Consider the following 22,289-nt stretch of genomic DNA (forward strand, 5'->3'; position numbering starts at 1 on the left):
TTGACGTCAGCGTTGCAAGAGGTCACACACACCGTATGTTTATAATGTGTACAGAGGAGAATTTAAATCCGTAACTCGTGGTTTAGATCGGCCACCAGCGCCTGGTTTAAAACATGCAATTTGTGTACGATAGAGGAATTGATATCGTTTCAGAATATCCTAACTAATTGCTTATGTAACATTAATCATTTATTCAGATTTAGAGAATATTTGCAGTTCAGCTGTTTGGGCCTTTAATTCACTTTGAATTCTAACTTTATTCACTAAAGTAAGAATTAAAAATGAATTCAAAGTGAATTTTAAATTTAAGGGCAAAATAGCTGAACTGGAGAAATTCTCTAAGTCAGCTATGTTTTCAGCTCAGCTATTCTGGCCTTAGAGGGCCACTTCAGCTCATTGAAGTGGTCTGGGTGCAGTGTCCCAGGTCCCTTAACCCTGCAATGGTAATTATTGCAGTTACTGCATTTCCTTGGAGGGTTAACTCCTCCTCTAGTGGCTGTCTACCACTTCCAGGTGGTAAGGCAACTTTTGGTCGCCTAACGGACACTGGACATCCCTATTATATGCATGAGGACATCCAGCGTCACCCATAACCCGATAGGAAAGCATTGTATAAGCCATCCCCCCTGTGGGGGAATTCCTAATGTGAGCATGGCTGAGCATGGCTGCGGAGGAGATGGAGCAGAGGTGGAGCCTGAACCAGCACCGAGTGACATCGACACTGTTATCAGGCATGTAAAATGGGTTTTTTATCCACTTCAGCACCGAGGGGAGTGGGGGAGGCACAAGGGAGGGGTGTACTATAGGGAGCTATAGGGCTAGAAAAACTACTTTTTCTTGTACTACAGTTTCCCTTTAAATTTGAAATTCACTTTGAATTCTCACATTCGTTAATAACCCCGTGATTGTGTTTATGACATTGAATATGTTGGCTGAATAATACGTTTAATTTATACAAGGTGTACCCAGTCACGCCCTAACGCAGGTGATCAATTATCCAAACTGGCATTATCTCAAAGATCAGAGTCCTTTATATTTGTAAATTATTATTTTGTTTTTATCGTGAGATCACAAAATGTGTTCAGCTAAGTTTTAGCCTCTTAGAAGAATAGAAATGATTCTCAGGCTAGTTGAGCTTCCAATAATGATTCTTCTACCACCCTAATGCAATGTGTATGTATAAATGTTACTGTTGTGAAGGAGACCTGACTGGATTGGTTGCATGTGTTTGACAAATATATTTAAAGGGACACCATAGGTACCCAGACCACTTCAGCTCATTGAAAGTGGTCTAGGTGCTGTGACAGTGTCCCCTTAACCCTGCATTTGTAATAATTACCTTGCCGGTTTAACTCCACCACTTCTGGGTCCTTAGCGGACTTCTGGCATGCTAAATGATGCAGGATGCTGGAGATCCAGCGTCCGTTAAAACCCCGTAGGAAAGCACTGATACAATGCAAGTCCTAATGCTCTCTGGCTGCTTGCTAGGCATACACATTAGGTCCCTGATGTCGGCGCGGAGGCGGCCGAGAGATATCAGCGTTGGAATCAGGTAAGTGACAAAAGGAGGACAACTTTAGATTTCTTGCGGTTGTTGGCGTGGGTCAGAAATGCTTATATATCCAGGGCGGACTATCTTAGCAGTAATGTTCTGTGTGCCATCCCAATGTGTCTCCAGTTACTATAAGACTGAAACTGTCCAGAATTTCCCTTTTTTTTTTTAAAACTTCATACATTGATCACCCTCCTTCCCATCCTCTGACTGATAAAACCCTGCCATTGGTGGCCAGAGGACTACCAGTGAGTACCTACTAAATCTGCCAGTGGTATACGGCACTCTCTTCTCTCCACTGTGATCTAGTCTCATTAATACCGTAACGGTCTAGCGCGGCAGAATGCTAGAACGCGGTTAAATAGATTCTAATAGCTTGAATCCTTCTCGTGTTCTATTGGCTGCATAAAAGCCGCGGTGACATTTTGTATTAATCAGAGGAACTAATGGAATTGGTAACAGACTGTTGGAGGGCCCTGTAGTAGAACAGCAACGGGTGCGTCAATATTTGTAAAATTGTTCCTTTAAACCCCATAAGCATTCATCATTTTTCAATGTTTTCCTGCAGCTAGGACGAGATAATAGCTGAGATTTTTTAATCGTCCTAAATACCCATTGATTGTATTGTTTTGTTCGGCATTTCTACAGTTTATTTTGGACTTTTGATACTGAAAATGTTGCCAACTCTGTTTTTCCTTCTTTTCCAGACACTGAGCTGCAGATCAGACGAGATGTTATTTTCTGCCAAACGCTCGTGGCTGCAATATGTACCTTTACGGAGCAGCTGATGGCTGCGCTGAACTACCGATACAACAATAACGGCGAATACGAGGAAAGCAGCCGCGAAGCCAGCAGGAAGTGGCTGGAACAGATAGCTGTAACGGGAGTCCTATTAAACTATCAGTCACTTCTGTCACCACGAGTGGTAAGATATCCATTAGCCGGGAACTGCAGCAGAGATGAAGATTTTTTGTTTCCAGCTACATTCTCCATTTTGGTTTCAATTCACTACAATTGTCTGTTTAGTGATCAGGTTCCCTGGGGTTTATGGTGGGAGGCATCATATTGGACCATAAGTACAGCAATAACCTGCACATGTTATGATGCTTGAAGTACCCCATTAAAGGGTCACTCTAAGCACCATAACCAATTCAGTGATTTGAAGTGGTTATGGTTCTTGGAGTCTCTGTGTAAAGTGTCATTAGCCAGCCTGAAACTGACAACTTGATTTGGGATTGCAAGTACATTTTTTCCTTTTTATTTTTTTTTTTTTTGCGGGAACCATGTCAGTAAGGGTTACTCTAACCAAAAACACAATTTTAGTAAACCACTGTGTTTTTTTTTTTTTTTGTTTTTTTTTTGGTTAATGTGAACCTTAAAGGCTCTTAAGAAAAGAAAACCATTCTGAAATATTTGAAGGACATGGTGAAGTCTTGTGCCTGGGTACAGTGGTCCTGTCATTTTAACCCCGTAATGTAACACATTGCCCTTTTGTAGAAACTGTCATGTTTACATTGAAGGGTTAAAACCATCTCTGGTGTCTGTCTACCGAGCAGCCACTAGAGGCGCTTCCTCCTCCAGATAGGTTAAACTCAGTCCTGGATTCTCCAGGTCCAGCTGTTCAGTCCGACTAAAACTAACCAGCAGCATTAAAGGAACACTCCAGGCACTCAGACCACTTCTGCCCATGGGAGTGGTCTGGGTGCCAACTCCCACTACCCTTAACCCTGCAACTGTAATTATTGCAGTTTTTTTTTTATAAAGACAGCCACTAGAGGGCACTTCCGGCTCTATAGCACAGGAAACATGTGCTAGAGTGTCGCTGGACGTCCTCACGGTGTGGAAAATGCATTTTCAATGCTTTTCTATGGGGAGCGCTAATGCGCATGCGCATTAGGTTTCCTCAGCCGGCGGGCGGGATCAGTCTCGCCCACCGGCCGACGTAATCACTAGGAGGAGCGGCGGCGGAGGAAGAAGCAGCAACGTGGGACATGTTGCTGCCTCAGTTAAGTGATTGAAGGGGTTTTCACCCCTTCAGCAACCGGGGATTGGGGGGTGGGTGGGAGAAGGGGACCTGCAGTGCCAGGAAAACTGATTGATTTCCTGGCACTGGAGTTTCCCTTTAATAGCTCTGGATTCACTTGGATAAAAGGTAGCTCTTTTAAAAATATAATCTGGGGAAATATTCTAAAAGTGAAGTGATCACCATGGAAACCATTGGAATATGCCTGCTGATTGCACCACTCTTACATCACCCCAAAACTACTACTGGCAAATGTATTCCCAAAATGGAGTCCGTTTCTAAACATAAATGTAACAAGGCAAATTATTTTCACTTTAAATGTTTACTGGGTAAAAGGCGGAATATTTTTATAACTGTGAGCATAGCTGACTTGGCTATTGAAATGTGAAATTCAGTTCAAACTTCTAGCAATTTATACTTTCCTGACTAGCCATGTATGTGTATAAAAAGAAAAAAAAAGAAAACAAAACAGTTACATTGTGCTGAATTAGACCAGATTTACATTGTATTTCTCTAAGAGTGTTTGTGATGCAATCTGTCACAAAAGGATATGGGTTGGAAACATTTGTAATGCTTAGATGCTGCCCTCCTGTGGCCAAAATGTAGGTTACATCAGCAAAATCTATGCATTGAGTATGTATGTGTGCAAATAAAGGTTTCATGGGTAAAGGTGTATACTATATAACACTTTATGTTGCATATTACATAGCATGTAATCACCAAAGAATTAGTGTATTCCATGATATCCTCACAATCTGGAATGTGTCCTATTTAAAAAAAAATAGTGTTTTTATAAAAAGTGCAGATTTCAATATAAATTGGCACTATTATTATTATTATTATTTGCCATTTATATAGCGCCAACAGATTTAAAATATAATGAGAGGGGGGCATTTAACTATAAATAGGACAATTACAAGAAAACTTACAGGAACGATAGGTTGAAGAGGACCCTACTAAAGCCAGCTTACAGTCATAAATGAACCTTGTTATATCCCCCTGGCTTTCAGACACGTAATTACTTACTTCCTGGTTTGGCTTAGCGTAGCTCAAGAGGCAGCAATTGCCCAGAGCACCTGCCTTGCAAAGACTTCTGATTGAGCTGCATTGGAAAGTCTGTGATTGGACAGCCACAGAAAGTCTAGGCGGAGTTAGAAGGGGAGGGCAAAACACTTTAATCAGACTCGCTCCAGTACAGTGCCCTGGTGAAAGTAACAATGTATTGCAGGCAGCAGTATCTTGTATCTGCTTCTACCAATAAAGACTTACAAAAGTTACATGGCTACATCATCGTTCCCATCATCGTTGCAAGCAGGTAGATAGTCTGTCTTTGTGTCAGGCCTAGGTTCTGATGATTTTTGTGATTTATTCTACAGAAAGAAGAACGAGTTATGCTAGAAGACATCGAGGTGACACTGACAGACATGGACAAAGTGGTGTTTTATTTCAAAGAAATGGATGAAACTCTGGTAGCAAGTAAGAGATAATGATATTTTTTTTGCAAGTTTTTTCAGTACTTCCCCAAAATAAATATGGGTTGACGTTTTTACAATTTTCTGTGTGGGATACATTTTAAAGTTCCTTTCTCACTTCCCGTTGGGTTTTGTGCGAGCCTTCTGCTCGAGATGTGTCGCAAAGTTTACCCTGTTTTCAATACATGCATTTTATCTCAGTCTCTCATCACCTCATGTTTTATAATGTATTCTAAAATTTGTATTTATTTTCTCATTTTTATTTATAGATACCTCTGTGTTCCACCATATAGAAGGATGTCGGCAGTCACTAAAAGTAATATTTTACCTCGATAGTTATCATTTCTCCAAATTACCAACCAGATTTGAACACGGAGGATGTTTAAAACTTCAGTCTGTTTTATTTACAAAAGGTAATGCCTACACTATTCATTTTTTCTTTATTAATTGCTCATTTTCAAATCTGTTGCGGCAAAAATAACCTGTGTATCTTTAGAGCCCAATTTACCCGGGTGTTGGGGTATTACTGTCCTCACCGGATTTCAGAAGCCAATACGAGTTTACATAGTTACATAGTTACATAGCTGAAAAGAGACTTGTGTCCATCAAGTTCAGCCTTCTTCATATGCTTTTGCTGTTGATCCAAAAGAAGGCAAAAAACCCAGTCTTAAGCGCTTCCAATTTTGCAACAAACTAGGAAAAAATTCCTTCTTGACCCCAAAATAGCAGCATTTTGAATTGCAAAATACTGCGGTTTATACATTAAGTCAGGACTTGTTGAGAATTTCAAATTTTACCCAAAATGATCAAGCATGAATTTTTTTCTCAATAAACTATTTGGGTCTAAAATCTGTCTCCTTTCAATTTTCTACATTTCCCAGATTAGTACATAAACTCCATTGACTTGCATGTAATGCAGAACCAAAATGATATGTTTTTGAAATCTATGGGGACAAATTAATTGTGTGACATTTTAAACGAATTTGTGTCATGTGGTTTTGTACCTTTGAAACTTTTGTAAATCCTTATGTGACGGTAATTACATGACTTACGGAAAGCAACTTTTAATTGAGCATCATTTAAAGTACTTAATTAAAATGCTTATTACAGCAATTTGGGATCAAGGAAAACTTACTAGAACACTTTTTTTTGGGGGGAGAAGGGGAGGTAGTTCCTTCCTGGTGTCAAATGCCCTATTGGACACTATGGGGGATTGTCTGTTCCCCCTTGATTTGCAGAATAACAAAAGTTTTACTTGCCTAGAATCAAGCACTGGGCGAAGCTCCCGGTGCTGACTTTCTCGCCCCCTCCAACATCACTGGGGTCTCGCGCTTCATAGAGTAGTCTGCAATTGGACCATTTTTCTGGTTCAGAGCGCATGCGCATGCTCCAGGCTGGGGAGGGAAAAAACAACAACAACAACGTCCAACAGAGGGAGGGAGTGAGGGAATAGCAATCTTCCCCATTCAGTCACTGCAAGGGGACAATTTTTGTATCTGCCTGCAGTGTGTGCTGACAACAGGTGTTTTTTTATGCACAGAATTGCTCGAGTTCTGGGCTGCCAATGTCACATGTGCTGGTGGTGCAATTAGCCCCCATTCCATAATTAACACTACCTCCATATGTGCAATGTTTCAAGCCGAAACACTGGACATGCATACTTCTACCACCAAGTCACTGAAGCGGTCATGGTGGTTGGAGTAACCTTTTAAGAAAATTAGGGAAATTCTAGTGGAAATTAACAAGTATTACCTTATACAATAGTGAAATTTTAAAAAAATTACATGGAATGAAATTTCAATTAAATAAAGCTGTTTGAACTAATTAAGGTTTTATTAGCCCTACGTTAATGACGTTCATTCTTCTCTTGCCCCACAGCTTTGGAAAGCCTGGAAGGTCAGATCCAGCCTGGTTCCAGTACTCCACTGGAGGAGATACAGCAGCAAATTAACAGGGTTTCTATGGACAAAGTCCAAAATTACTACCGCAAACTCAGGTACTGACAAACCTTTCTAACTAAAGCTGCAGTGTGTGCAATAGTAAAGGAATGGTCACCAACAACGCAAGTTCCTCCAATAGCGTACTTAAATATTTGCAAAATGGGGGAAGCAAGTTACTGCTGTCCTGTCCTGTCCTAAACTACTCAAAAATTCTGATATTCAGCGAAACAGCAAGCGATTTTCTATAACTTTTATATTCAAATGTTTACATGTAATATGTACTACAAACATGCATTTGCCATCATAAATGTGACTTCTTTAGAAGTTCCCATTTTCCATTTCCACGTATTTCAATACGAATATATAGAATTCACGTTCTACCTGCGGATCAGTTTGAAGTTATTTTAGTTGGTAGGAGACTAAACAAAATTTATTCATGGCTCAGTGGGCTAATGCATCACCAGTAGAATCTGTTCAACCTTTGGGTCGCAGGCTCGAATCTTGGCAGGGTTGACTCAGCCCTTCATTCTTCCGAGGTAGATAAAATGAGTACCATTAAATTGGGTAATAGTAACAACCCCTGGATGTTGGGCTAAGGACATGCTTGAAAACCACAGTAATCTGAATGTACCTTTCCTGGTTAAATACTTTGTTGTTATTAGTATTATTTAGAATAGTCATTTTGTCTTATTTCTAGGAATGCAGATTCCCAAACATCCAGCAGAATGTAATTGTTTCACCTGTATGCCCCATACATACATCTGCAATATATAGGGACTTGCAAATTGTGAATCTGTCAATATATTATTATTTGAAACCTGCCTCCTTGGTTGCTGTTCAGACACCCTGTGATTTTCCCATTTACTGTTTTTTAAAGTAAATTTGAGCCTTTATTTACTAAATTTTGTCTTGTACTGCAAAACAATGCAAAATTAAATGAATCTCAAGCGTTTTGAGGAAAATACTATTCAGCATTTGTCACATTAAAGTATATTTTACATCTTGGGTGGCAGCTGTACATTTTTTCTTAAAATAATAATAACTATATTTGTTTCAGGGCGTTTTACCTTGAAAAGTCAACTGATTCTAATACAACGGCCATTAAAATAGATCAGGTAAGTAGCTATATTTTGGGATATTCTTTCTATATCAAAGAATAGTTCCACTATCTAAACACTGCCGTCAAAATGCTGAGTTTTCAAATATTGTGCAATAAAAAGCAATAACTGTCCGACTGCAAGTGATTAAAGGACAACTAAAATCAATGAACTGACTTGGACGCAGTGGTCCTGTCAATTTAACCATTCAAGAGAAAACATTGCCATTTTGGAGACATGACAATATTTACCTTAAACACCCTTCCAGGGGTACCGTAGCATTAAGAATACCGGTTTGTATTTTTAATGCTTCAGTGTTCCCTTAAAAGCCCAATCACAGTCAGACAGCTACAAAGTCTTTAACCCCTTAAGGACCAAACTTCTGGAATTAAAGTGAATCATGACATGTCACACATGTCATGTGTCCTTAAGGGTTTAAAGGGACATTAGAGTCATAAGATCAACTACAGCATAATGTAGTTCTGGTGGCTATTGCCTGTCACTGCAGGCTTTTTTGCTGTCAACACTGTCATTTCAGAGAAAATGCAGTGTTTACATTACATCCTAGGGATACCTCCACTGGCCACTCCCCAGGTGTTTCCTGGAGCAGTGCTAGAGGTGCTTCATGGGGCAGTGCTGCACAGTGCGACTGACATTCAGTGTCTCCACCCTCTGCATACAGACACTGAATTTTCCTCATAGAGATTAATTGATTCAATTCATCTTTATGAGGAGATGCTGGTTGGCCAGGGCTGTGTTTGACTCTTTCTCCTCGTGCCTTGGCTGAGATTATCAGAATTGACATTCCAATAGGAAAGCATTGGATTGGTTAAGATCGTTGGTTTTGTGATGTCAGCCAAGGAGGTGGATCGGGGATGGAGCCAGCACCAGCAGAGCCACGAAGAACTGAAAATAAGTTAATGTTTCAACCTTTTTAAGGGGAGCAAGGGGGCTAACATGCTTTTTTTTTTTTTTTTTAACACTATAGGGTCAGGAATACACATTTGTGTGTTGCTTTAAATTGGAAATGCTGCCTTTTTTTATGGCCCTTAGGGGTGACGTCACAATATTTTGACTCAAAATTGAGGCTTTGACGAGTTTGAATTAGTATGGGTGGAGAGGAGAAATTCAGGCATTAAGGGGTAAAGGAGAGTTGATTAGACTTGGAGGCAACCGTCAGAAATAAAAAAACCTTATTTTTTATTTGTTTAAACGACAAGTTTCTCTGTTTATGTAAATTAGAGAAAGCAACTTTGAAATGATGTTGCTGTGTTGGGGAGGCTGGAGAAGTAAACTTTCTTAGTAACAGTTTTTTGATTCACCTTCGGAGTAAGACAGGACAGGGAGTGAATACTGCCACTTTAATAATAATCAGATATCGTCCGGTCATATATCTGTCGGATGTCCTGTCATTTAGAAGATTAGGAGCCTTGTATACGTGTTTGGGTAGGAGTACATTTCATAACTAATGGTACTTTGTGAGTTACTTTTATATACTTCCCAACAATTTCAAATAAAGGGACACTAATTTTAGGGGAGGGAATGGTAGTGTTGCCAGTGTAGGTGACTTACTAATAAGTTATTCAACTAAAATGTAATTCAGAACAAGAACAATGTATCTTATTTACACAGACTGATTTCTAAACACATTTATTGAGACACATTACTGGAAGTATTATTGCTGTGGAGCTCTGTTATACACTCCGACACATTACTGGGAGTATTATTGCTGTGGAGCTCTGTTATACACTCCGACACATTACTGGGAGTATTATTGCTGTGGAGCTCTGTTATACACTCCGACACATGACAGGTTTATAGTCGCCATTTGGGCAGTCGGAATTCAGGACAAACCACCCCCATAACCTAACCCAATAACACACAGACACTAAGTAGTATGGGGAAATTTGTCCACAGCTTTATTAACCAATAATTATAATAATATTAACCCCTTAAATCCGGAGGACGTACTATTACGCCCTGCAGGAACCGGCTCTAAACGCCGGCGGGCGTAATAGTACGTCCTCGCCATAATGGCCGCCCACGTGGCCGGCGCTAATCGCCCGCTGCAGATCGCGGTCGGGGGGGATGCCTGGCCCCCCAGGCAACCCCCCCTGTGGCCGGTGACCGCGATCTGCAGTCTCTGATCGCAGTGACAGGCTGTCACTGCGACCAGTATTAAGCATGTGTCAGCCGATTTCAAATCGGCTGACACATGCGGCCGGCGGCTTTCCCCTTCTGCAGATCGCGGTCGGGGGACTTACCTGGCCCCCCAGGCAGTCCCCCTGGGGTCAGTGACCGCGATCTGCTAGGTCTGAGATCGCAGTGACAGGCTGTCACTGCGATCTCAGAGCGCTCTGATCGCAGTGACAGCCTGTCACTGCGATCAGTGTTACATGTGTCAGCCTATTGGCTGACACATGTAACTGGCACAGTGATCCCCCTGCAGATTGGAAGGGGGGAGTGCTTGTACCACCCAGGCACTCCCCCCTGTGGTCAATTACCCAATCTGCAGGAGGTGATCACAGTGACAGGCAGTCACTGTGATCACTGATCCTGTGTGTCAGCCAGTGATGTGACATCACTGGCTGACACTGTCTCTGCCCCCTGTCCTGTAAAAAAAATAAAATATTAGTTAAAAAAAGAAATAAAAAAAATGACAGTTACAAATAAAATATACTTAGATCATATATATTATATATATATATATGATCTAAGTATATATATATATATATATATACACATACACACACATTTACACATACACGACGTGTATTTAAATATTAATATATATATATATATATATATTAATATCAAATTACACGTAGACTGATACTGATTAAATATATATATAATTATTGTTATATATATATTTATAAATAATATAAAAAAAATAAATATGTAAATACGTAAAAAAATAAAATAAAATAAATAATTAAAAATAAAATATTAAAAAATATATAGATGTGTTTTATTTCGTTCTAACTGTATTGTGATATTAATATATATATATTTATATCAAAATACACGTAGAACGAAATAATATATATATCTATATACATAAATATATACGTATATATCACTATATATATACCTATATATAAATAAAAATATTAAAAAAAAAATATATATATATATACGTATATATACACATATGTATATATATACATATATTAATTCTACACATATATTTATGTAATAATTTTACATAATTAGGTATCCTAATTAATTACAATTAGCGGGACCTGCCTGACCACCCATGCCGAAAGTATAGGGAATTTAATTTGCTAGCACTATATTTAACCCTATAACTTTCCAAGACACCATAAAACCTGTACATGGGGGGTACTGTTTTACTCGGGAGACTTCGCTGAACACAAATATTAGTGTTTCAAAACAGTAAAATGTATTACAACCATGATATCGCCAGTAAAAGTGACGTTTTTTGCATTTTTCACGCACAAACAGCACTTACAGGGACGATATTATTGCTGCAATACTTTTTACTGTTTTGAAACACAAATATTTGTGTTCAGCGAAGTCTCCTGAGTACAACAGTACCCCTCATGTACAGGTTTTATGGTGTTTTCAAAAATTACAGCGTCAAATATAATGCTTGTGTTTAATTTTTTTCACATTAAAATTCGCCAGATTGCTTACGTTGCCTTTATGACCCTATGGTAGCCCAAGAATGAAAATTACCCCTATGATGGCATACCATTTGCAATAGTAGACAACCAAAGGTATTGCAAATGGGGTATGTCCAGTCTTTTTTAGTAGCCACTTAGTCACAAACACTGGCCAAAATTGGCGTTTTTTGCATTTTTCACACACAAACAAATACGAACGCTAACTTTGGCCAGTGTTTGTGACCAAATGGCTACTAAAAAAGACTGGACATCGCTTATTTGCAATACCTTGGGTCGTCTACTATTGCAAATGGTATGCCATTATGGGTGTAAATTTATTTCCTGGGCTACTATACAGTCTCAAAGGCAACGTAACCAATCTGGCGAATTTCAATTTCAAATGTAACACGCTATATTTGACCCTGTAACTTCCCAAAACACCATAAAACCTGTACATAGGGGGTACTGTTTTACACGTGAGACTTTGCTGAATACAAATATGTGTATTTTATTGCAGTAAAAGCAAACAGTATTATGACATTAACAGTTAAAATGTCATGTAGAACGAAAAAAATCAAAAAAAATCTTATTTTCTCCCATTTTTTTCATATTAAATTATGTTTCATAGCTAAATATTTGATATTAAATGAAAGCCCTGTTTCCCCTGAATAAAATGATATATAATAAGGGGGGGTGCATTTAATATGAAAGAGGTGAATTACGGTTGGACAGACATATAGCGCAAATGCCAGGTTTTGTTTACGTTTTGTTTCGTTCACAACTTGTACATTTGGCTGCGGTGTTAAGGGGTTAATAATAATAATAATAATAATAATAATAACGATAATAATAATAACGATAATAAATTAACAGGTAAACATGGGTCATTGCCCCCAGACTCCGCCCCCTCGCATCCTGTTCCTTCGGCTACCATACAAAAGGCAATGACCCCCATATAATAACACATATACATAATTATAACATACACCAACTTTATACCAAAGTGCCAACCATCCATTAACCACGGCAGGGGTATACCCGGATACCCCTGCCCCACCAGGTTCTGAGCCACCTCCAGGACTCGAAACCTCTCAACCACCGATGACCACAATCTGTTTATTCCACCTCACGTTCATCCAGGGGAGCCTATTTCCTCTCCTTCAGCTCCCCGTCCCGCCACAAGCTCAGACCTTGACCCCTTAAGCTGTCTGAGCTCCGCCACCCCGAAGAAACAGAGCCATCCGTATACCATCCTGCCAACCCAAGTTGAGCAGGTCCAAACCCACATCCGAGAGGTGAACACCATCCGAGCGGTAGTATCCTGGCAACCCTTCCTCCAGCTCCAGGTGCCGTACCACTACACCCCCTACCTTCCGTACAAAGCTTGCCATCAAGCTATTCACCTTCTTCCTGCACCTCTCCATAGCCACCGGATCCCGAGCGTGCCGCCACCGGTGCCGCGGGACAATCTCCGACCAGACCAACATGACCCCCGGAAGCAGGCCCCTCAACTTATTGATGTCCTGCTTCATCCACTTCACCAGCCGGCGTTGCGGCGTAAGGCCCAGGTCGTTACCCCCAACATGTAGGACCAATAAGTCTGGCGTGCACCCCGCTGCCAGCATCCCAAACAGTTTACCACAAACATCCCCCCAGCAAAATCCCCGATACCCAAACCAACGAACTGCCAGCTGGCCTCTCGGAAAACCCAGCTGTTGGCCTTGCGCTCGAGCTGCGGCCCTCCTCTCGGCCCAGAAGACAAACGAATGGCCCACGATCCATGCCACACGCCCTGGGGGGAGAAAACAAATGGTGAGGGAAGCCCAACAGAGACCCCCACCCCAGCCCCAACCAACACAGTGAACCACACCAACATAGCCAGTTACCCATCATATCATAACACAAAACCTTTTTTTTTTTTTTTTCGTGTAGTACAACAGTCCCATTCCCTTATTCCAATAGACCCAACCGGACATAGGAACGGAATCTTATCGATTCCCATCTCCCGATCCGCTTCACCACCTCGTCCCCCAAGCCCAACCGTGCCGCCTCCGTGGCCGCCCCAATACGGAACGATTGCGTTCCAAATCGAGCAGCTTGAAGCCCCAACTTGCCCAAGCCCAACCGGAAAACCTTCGTGAACTGGAACCGAGAAAGGGACGATCCGTCAGCATGTACCAACAAGGATCCCCCTACCGCCGGCCTCCGCGCCAGATATTCCACCGTAGCAGCCAACGGGCACAAAGCCGAGCCCGGCAGGGCCCCCAGTGTCACGTCCCGGCCCGCGCCGCGGACGTCCGTTTTGGATCTGCCAAGGTGCACTACTACCTTCCTATCCAAGACACGAACCCCCGAAAATTGCAGGGGACGGCCCTTTTGCCAGCAACTGACAGGTGTACCACAGGAAAGCGTCCCGCAGGGCCTCCCCGCTGTCCATGGCCAACCCGTCCAGCGAACGTTCCCACAAGCCCCAAACCTTACTGTACGAGGCCCAAGTGGCCGGTGCCAGAGAAGCCTTCACGAGTCCTCCAAGCAGGATGCCCCCAGCTGCCAAATCTCGTCCGGGCAAGCCTGCCCTTCCTTCGATGCCCCCGGCGCCGCCAGCCAGAAACGGGACCACTGAAAACGAGACAGAGCATCAGCCACCTCATTCAAATAGCCGGGAACATGGCGCGCGCGAAAAACAACATTTTGGGACATACACAGCAATACCAGTCGCCTAAGCAGCCGAACCACCGGCCTCGAGGCTGCCGACTGACTATTCACCGCGTGAACCACCGCCATGTTATCCGAGAAAAAGACCACTTTACGGTCGCGCAGCCTGTCACCCCATAGTGCCATCGCAACGACCAAGGGGAACAACTCCAGGAAAGCCAAGTTGCGCATAAGAGGGCTCGAACCCCAAGATTCCGGCCACCTCTCCGCACACCAGCAGCCACCGAAATATGCCCCAAAGCCTACACTGCCTGATGCATCCGTAAAAAGCTCCAGCTCGGCCGATGACTGGCCCTCCTGCCGGAACAACACCATCCCATTAAACTCCCGCAAGAAGGTATCCCAGATGCCCAAGTCCGCCCGCATGGCCGCCGACACCCGTATGAAATGGTGCGGGGACCTAACCCCCGCGGTAGCGGCCGACAAGCTGCGACTGAACACCCTCCCCATCGGGATGACCCGACACGCAAAATTGAGCAACCCAATCAAAGACTGGAGCTGCACCAGAGTCACCTTGCGCGCCCCAGCAACAGCAGCCACCGCCCCTCGAAGCCTTTCCAGCTTATCCCGGGGCAGCCGGCATTCGCCCAGCCCAGAGTCAATCTCCAGACCCAGGAAACTCAAACACGTGGTCGGGCCCTCAGTCTTATCCGCCACCAGCGGGACCCCGAAGTGGCCCGCCACCCACTCAACTGTCCGCAGCATGCGCAGGCAATCTGGGGAATCAGCTGGTCCCACACACAGAAAATCATCCAGATAATGCACAATAAGACGATTCCCCGCTTCCACCCGTACCACCCATTCGAGAAAAGTGCTAAATTTCTCAAAATAAGAGCACGAAATGGAACAGCCCATGGGCAGGCACAAGTCCACGAAGTAGGCCCCTTCAAAGAAACACCCCAGCAGGTGATGACAGTCCCAGCCTCAATGTCCACCTTAGCCATCAGGGCCCCACGCCCTGCCCGCCTGACCAAATCGACCGCCCGGTCGAAAGAAGCATATGACACCGAGCACAATTCCTTGCTAATACCGTCATTCACCGACTCCCCTTTTGGGTAAGAGATGGTGAATGAGCCTAAATTTACCCGGCTCCTTCTTGGGGACCACCCCAAGAGGGGAAACCCGCAGGCCTTCCAGCGGAGGCACTGCAAACGGGCCCGCCATGTGGCCCAGCCCGACTTCCTTGCCCAGCTTCTCCCTAACCACGTCCGGGAAGTCAGCCACAGATTTCAGGTTGCGCAGCCTCCCCGGACCCCCTCGCCGCTCCTGAAATGGAATAAAAAACCCCGTCGCAAAACCCGCTAGGAGCACCGCGGCGTCCGCCCTGTTACCGTAGCGGCCTAGCCACGGCTCCATCGCGCTTAGCTTCACTGGGGTTAAGCCCAGGGGAAGCGGATGCACCCCCTCCCCCGGCTGCGACAGCCGCACCGGCGCCTCCGGACTTACCCTTCTTAAAGCAGCGGTTGAGCCCATGAGCCCCTCCGCAGCCGGAGCACTCGTGCTTGAAACGACAGTTGGCTCCCCATTTGCATTGGCCCTCGTTATAGAGCCAGCATAAGCCCTTTTGTAAGTTGGCCGACGAGGCGGACTGCCCCCTGGCGCCAGCCGAGCTCTGAAAGGGCTGCGCCTTTTGCGCCATCATCAGCTTCATCCAGAGCGGCAGGTCCATTTGGTCCCACCGCATACCCGGGTTAGCCGCCAGCCGCTGCCGAAACTGCTCGTCGTACCGCCACCAGGCCAACCCCCCGTAAGTCCGGTACGCTTCCCAAATGCCATCCAAATAGCAGAACAAAGATGAGCATAACCCCGGCGAGTTCTCGCCGAGCACGCTAGCCAGCACGCAAAAGGCCCGTAACCAATTGCCAAAGGACTTCGGTATCTTGCGGTACCGCTTCCTCTTCTCCTCCTCCTCCTTTTTCTCATCCTTCTTATCCTCCTCCTTGAGGTCAATAAAGTCCTCTAACGGGAGGAGAGAGAAGATCTCACAGAACTCGCCCTTCCATATCTTATCCTTCACGTCCTGCTTCAAATGAACCCCCAGCGGGCCCGCAAAAGATACATACGCGTGCTGTCTAGCCGCGTCGGGGATACCCCCGGACAACTCAGCCCTTTCACTCCCAACCTCCCCTACGTCCTGCGGCACCACCAGTTCCCCGCCCGCACTAGGCCCCGCGGAATCCCCGCTCCGGGAATCCGTAGCCACCGCACCCGGAGCCCACACCTGACCAACGCCGCTATTGTCACCCCCCGCCCCCAATGAGTGGAGTAGTGCCTGAAGTGTGGTAACTAACGCGCTAGAGTGTAGTGACCCACTGGACTCACCGGCCAAGCCCCCCGACACCGGAGCGGTGGGGGCTGCTGCGCAGCGCGCCTGACGTCCGGGAAGAGGAACTTCCGCCGCCATCTCGCCAACCGGGGAGCCTACCCGGTGCCCAGCCTGTGAAGAGGTAGAACGGCTCCGAAATCTAGAACAAGGAGAAGAAGTCCTGGGTAGGGGGTAACGAACATCAATACCCCTCCCGTCCCGACCCCGGGAGCGCCTGCTCTGCACCGAAGCCTCCCGCTGACCTCTACCACCACGTGGCACCTGGGAACCCCTGGGGCTACGACTCCTCCCGTCTCTACTAGCAGGCCGCCCCCGTTGACCATATCGAGGAGGTGCCGCACCTTCCCCTGCCGAGCTATCCGAGGGGGAGCAGTGCCGACCTGACCGCCCTCGAGCATCCCGGGACCCCAGAGATCTAACGGGCGAGGGACTGCCGCTACTACTCCCAGAACCCGGACCCCCTCGCCGCCCCCCCACTACGGAGAGACCCGGCTCCCGGCCTACCCTACGCCCCTGCCTAACCAACTCCGAAACCCCCTCCCCCGCCCCCTTACCTACTCCCCCCTGCTTACCCGACCCCGATGGCCCTGAACTACCCACCGCCCCTACGGGGGACCCTTTGTTTGACCTGGCCCCCTCCCGAGAACCCCCACCGCCCTTGGAACTCACTCCTTTAGAGCCACATTTACGCTTAGGGGCCCCAGGGCCCTCCCCCCTTACGTTTACGGCCTGGGCACCCTCAGCCGGCCTACTCCTGTCCCCCCTAGTGGCAGAGCTTCCCCGAGCGACCTTCCCGCCAAGAGGGCCCCGACCGGAGCCCCCTGCACTTGCCTGATGCCTGCCATGCGGACTCCCGGTTCCAGACTCATCATCGTCTCCAGTGTCGGATGGGGGGGAAGCCCTCCTAGGCCTCCCCTCCGTGGGTCCCGAAGCACCAGGGGGCCGCCCGGCCGCCTCCGACCTGCAAGCAGCAGCGCCCCCGTCCACGGCATCCTTTCGCCGCCTAGCGCTCATCAGAGGCTCCGTCCGCACGCGGGGAGGCAAGGCCTCGACCACGCGGCTCCCGGGCCTGCTGCCAGCCGTAACCGGAACACTACTGCCGCTGGGCACAACTTCACCGGGCCCCGCGCCCGGGCTTAACCTCCTCGGGGGCCTCCGGGCCCGAACCGGTCTCCCGCCATCACCGACCCGATCCGCCGCCTCCGCCAGGGCAGGGCCAAGCTGTGCCCGTAACCAGTCCGCCCCTTGATGCCGTGCAGCCGACCTGATCCCCTCCAGCAAGCGCTCCACATCGTCCATCGTTCCTGCAGAGGAGACAAAGAAATCCGACCAAGCAAAGTCCGCGCGCACCGAGGTGAACACAAACTCAACCAGGTAGAAAGTTAGAATGATTCATCTAAAATGGCTGCTCATTTAAATAGCCAATCCCACTTACCCATAATTCCAACCCTTGCTTACTTCCTCCTAAGCCCGCCTCCTAACCCCTGTCAAGGCCTTTTTCCGCTTAGCTGCGCTCTAGCTACATAGGGCTACATTACTGGGAGTATTATTGCTGTGGAGCTCGGTTATACACTCCGACACATTACTGGGAGTATTATTGCTGTGGAGCTCGGTTATACACTCCGACACATTACTGGGAGTATTATTGCTGTGGAGCTCGGTTATACACTAAGACACATTACTGGGAGTATTATTGCTGTGGAGCTCGGTTATACACTGAGACACATTACTGGGAGTATTATTGCTGTGGAGCTCTGTTATACACTCCGACACATTACTGGGAGTATTATTGCTGTGGAGCTCTGTTATACATCCAGACACATTACTGGGAGTATTATTGCTGTGGAGCTCTGTTATGCACTCAGACACACCAACAATATGGAGCTCCTAGAAAAGAGGGGCAATAGGAAAAAAAGAGGGAGAGAGGAATATGGGTCCAAAATAGGGACTGTCCCTCCTAAACAGGGACATTTGGGAGGTATGCTTTTGTCTCAAATAGCCACTCATATTCCATTCTTCCTTCTGTTTATTTTATCAGCTGATTCGTCCTATGAATGCACTGGATGAGCTGTGCAGACTCATGAAATTGTACATTAGTACAAAACTTCCCCAGTCGGGATATGCTAACAGCAATATATACGGAGCCGGACTTTTATCCACCTCCTCGGAGCTTTGTTATCGGCTCGGGGCCTGCCAGATCGTAATGTGTGGGACAGGAATGCAAAGGTAAGCCCCAAGTCAAATCTTTCCTTAAAACCTTAACTGCCTGGTAAAGGCATGTTTGTCGACATTGAAAAGTATTCTTGGAGGGAGGTGGAGTGGGAACAGGGGGAAGAGGGGGGGGGGAGGGTTGTACAAATCACAGGGGAGAAGTCCAATATTGGGACTGTGTGCAAGAAATAGGGGAACATACTAAACTCTTCTTAAATTCTTACACAGCAAGTTACCCGTTAAACAGATGAGGTTATTCACTAAAGTGTGAATTGCCTGGAAGTGTATTTCGAACTTTATTCTTTGTTACGCTCTAACACACTGGGGACTTGTTTGATATAAAGCGTAATTCTGGGGCAACGTTCTAAAAAGGGGAAGCAGTTGCCATGAAAAGCAACGGAATGTGGCTGTTGATGGCTCCACTGTTAGAATGTTCCCCCACAATTACTTTTACACACGATTCCCACTATGATTCATGATATAGCTGAAAGGCAGAAAAAAGCAGAAGAAAGCATTGCTTGTCCTAATTTCTACATTAACATTTCTCTGCATTACATTTATTGCGCAGGAGTACATTGAGTGTTTCCCTGGAGCAGGCGGCTATACTTGCGCGGAGCCATGGGCTGCTCCCAAAGTGTATAATGCAAGCAACAGACATAATGAGAAAACAGGTGAGTGTAAAGATCCTTCAGATTTATATGGACATTCTGAGCACCATAACCACTACAGGGCGCTGCCAGGATGTTTTCCGATGGAAATAAAACTAATAAAGAATATTATACCTTACAAAACATTATAATTTCAGCAATAAACCTACTTCCCAGAAAGTATTCTCAGCATTTTGAATGTTTGAATTGATATTAAAATGTGCTGGTATCATAGATCACTCAGTATTAAAATATTTTTTTGTATTTTATTAGAACATTCGCTCTGATATATTTATTTCTCTCTCCTTCTCAGGGTCCCCGCGTGGAAATATCTGCAAAAAACTTAAAAGTAATGGATCAAATGCCACAGACGGCACCACGGTAAGTGGATGACATTGTGCAGTGATTATGGTGCCAGGATTAGTCTGGTTCCCTGGTACTAGGGGAAACCCTTATCTGCATTGCTTCCTGGTTCTGCAGAGCCGCAGACGCTGGAAGCCGAGTCCTTGGCCATTCATTGCCCAGAACTCTGGCTGATTACACCCCAATGATGCTGCCGGAGGAGGAGTTACACTCCATATGTGCGTTTCATAGCGAAACGCTGCACTGATTCCAAGTACGATGACTACTTCCAATCTCTGAAGTGGTCATGGTGCTTGGAGTATTCCTTTGACTAATGTATTTTTTTGACTAGACATTGGGTCTTCTACCTTCCTTGCCAAGCCTCCATCATGCACTTTTTCCCTCACGTAAATTTCTACACTGAACAAAATTATAAACGCGACACTTTAGTTTTTGCCCCCATTTTTCATGAGCTGAACGCAAAGATCTAATACAGTAAAACCATAGACCTAGAATACATAGATGCTGCACATCTATGGCATTCTGTGCTGAGCGGCGAGAAATGCGGCAGCCATCTTGGACTAGTCGCCGCTCTACTCAAGCTATTGAAGAACACTTGGAAAGCCCATCTCACTAAAGATAAGTGAAGGACTTGGAGCACTTATAGCCCTTAATGCCCCTACCCATTAATGCCCCTACCCCTAATCCTTAATACCCCTACACACACAGTGTTAATACCCCTACCCCAGCACAGGGGTATTAATACCTCTATCCCAGCACACATAGTCCTTAACACTGTGTGTGTAGGGGTATTAAGGATTAGGGGTAGGGGCATTGGGGTAGGGCTAGGGATATTAAGGGGTAGGGGCATTAAGGGCTATAAGTGCCCCAAGTCCTTCACTTACCTTTAGTGAGATGGGATTTCCAGGTGTTCTTCAATAGCTTCAGTAGAGCGGCGACCGGGCCAAGATGGCGGACGCATTCCTCGCCGCTCAGCACAGAATGCGGTTTCTAGGTATTCTATGTCTATGAGTAAAACTGCACATTTTAGAGTGGCCTTTTATTGTGGCCAGCCTAAGGCACACCTGTGCAATATTCATGCAGTCTAATCCGCATCTTCATATGCCACACCTGTGAGGTGGATGGATTATCTCGGCAAAGGAGAACTGCTCACTAACACAGATTTAGGGAGATTTGTGAACAATATTTGAGAGAAATAGGCCTTTTGTGTACATAGAAAAAGTCTTTGAGTTCAGCTCATGAAAAATGGGGGCAAAAACAAAAGTGTTGCGTTTATAATTTTGTTCAGTGTATATCCAGTGGTCAAATAGAAAATAATATGTCGCTATTTGGATTCTGCCTTATTAGTTAGCCGTTAGCATGTTCTAGAAGTTACATTAACCATATCCATAACCAACATACATATCAGCTATCTAAGAATACAGCCCCCAAAGCAGTACATTTTGGAAGATACACATCGTCCTCTTTTCACTGTAGGATCTCCCCTCCGTGTTACTCTGTGCGATGTGTAGTCACTATGAACAAATATCATGTACACAGTAGTGGTCTTTTAACAGCTGAGCTTTTCTTAATTACCTATCTGTATAAGCTACAATGGCATCTGAGAAATGTCACCTTTATGCAATTTGGTCTTTCTTTTCAAGGATCTACAGACTATGCCTACCACCGGTAGATGGTGACTTGTGAACATGAAGGACTGCAGATGAAACTAGTGATCGTCCTTGAACTTCGGTGGGTAATGAAGACACTCACCGACTCCAGAGACAAATTGTTGTGGTTGGCTTTCCACTTTAGAAATGCTAACAGGAAGCACAAAAATAACCCCAGAACATTAACTGGATTGTGACTTTTCTTCAAAGGCTAAAGAATCTGGACTTTGGACAGCACACTGCCAAAACCTTCCTGCTTCATTATGAGGCCAAATGAAATTGTCCACGTGGACATCATGCATTTGTCCACACTTGGGCATGAGTACGGAAGACATCTGGATGGATGCTACTGATTCGTCAAGCATATAACTCTGTATCTTCTTCCCACTGATGCCGGGACAGTCATGATGTAATGGGATTTACCTTACCACTTGTCAAGAAGTGGTTGGTCTGGTCCTGTGTGCTTGGAGCACCACTTATTTCAGCCTAACTGCACTTTCTGCCGTGCAACAGCACAAAAACGATATATTTTTAATTTCTTTTAATTTTAGTATTTATTTTCAAGGTCGCCATTTTTTCCCTACAATTTCACAATCTAAAATACCTCGTTTTTCACATTTTAACCCTTCAGTAATTGATATTTAAAATTTTAGCATAGTTTTACT

At 45.1% G+C, this 22,289-nt stretch overlaps 1 protein-coding gene across 1 annotated transcript in view; it reads left to right on the top strand.

Moving 5' to 3' along the window:
• Positions 1-22,003, top strand: part of PREX1 (phosphatidylinositol-3,4,5-trisphosphate dependent Rac exchange factor 1) — a 248,191-nt gene extending 226,188 nt beyond the window's left edge. The window contains exons 32-40 of the mRNA XM_063459441.1: positions 2,260-2,477; positions 4,952-5,051; positions 5,317-5,460; positions 6,926-7,043; positions 8,045-8,102; positions 18,793-18,980; positions 19,534-19,636; positions 19,926-19,993; positions 21,619-22,003. Of these exons, the coding sequence (XP_063315511.1) occupies positions 2,260-2,477; positions 4,952-5,051; positions 5,317-5,460; positions 6,926-7,043; positions 8,045-8,102; positions 18,793-18,980; positions 19,534-19,636; positions 19,926-19,993; positions 21,619-21,661 (1,040 nt within the window). The 3' untranslated portion in view covers positions 21,662-22,003. The remainder of the gene's footprint in view (positions 1-2,259; positions 2,478-4,951; positions 5,052-5,316; positions 5,461-6,925; positions 7,044-8,044; positions 8,103-18,792; positions 18,981-19,533; positions 19,637-19,925; positions 19,994-21,618) is intronic.
• The last annotated feature ends 286 nt before the right edge of the window (positions 22,004-22,289 follow it).

The sequence above is a fragment of the Pelobates fuscus genome, chromosome 6, assembly GCF_036172605.1.
Source record: "Pelobates fuscus isolate aPelFus1 chromosome 6, aPelFus1.pri, whole genome shotgun sequence".
NCBI classification, from domain to species: domain Eukaryota; kingdom Metazoa; phylum Chordata; class Amphibia; order Anura; family Pelobatidae; genus Pelobates; species Pelobates fuscus.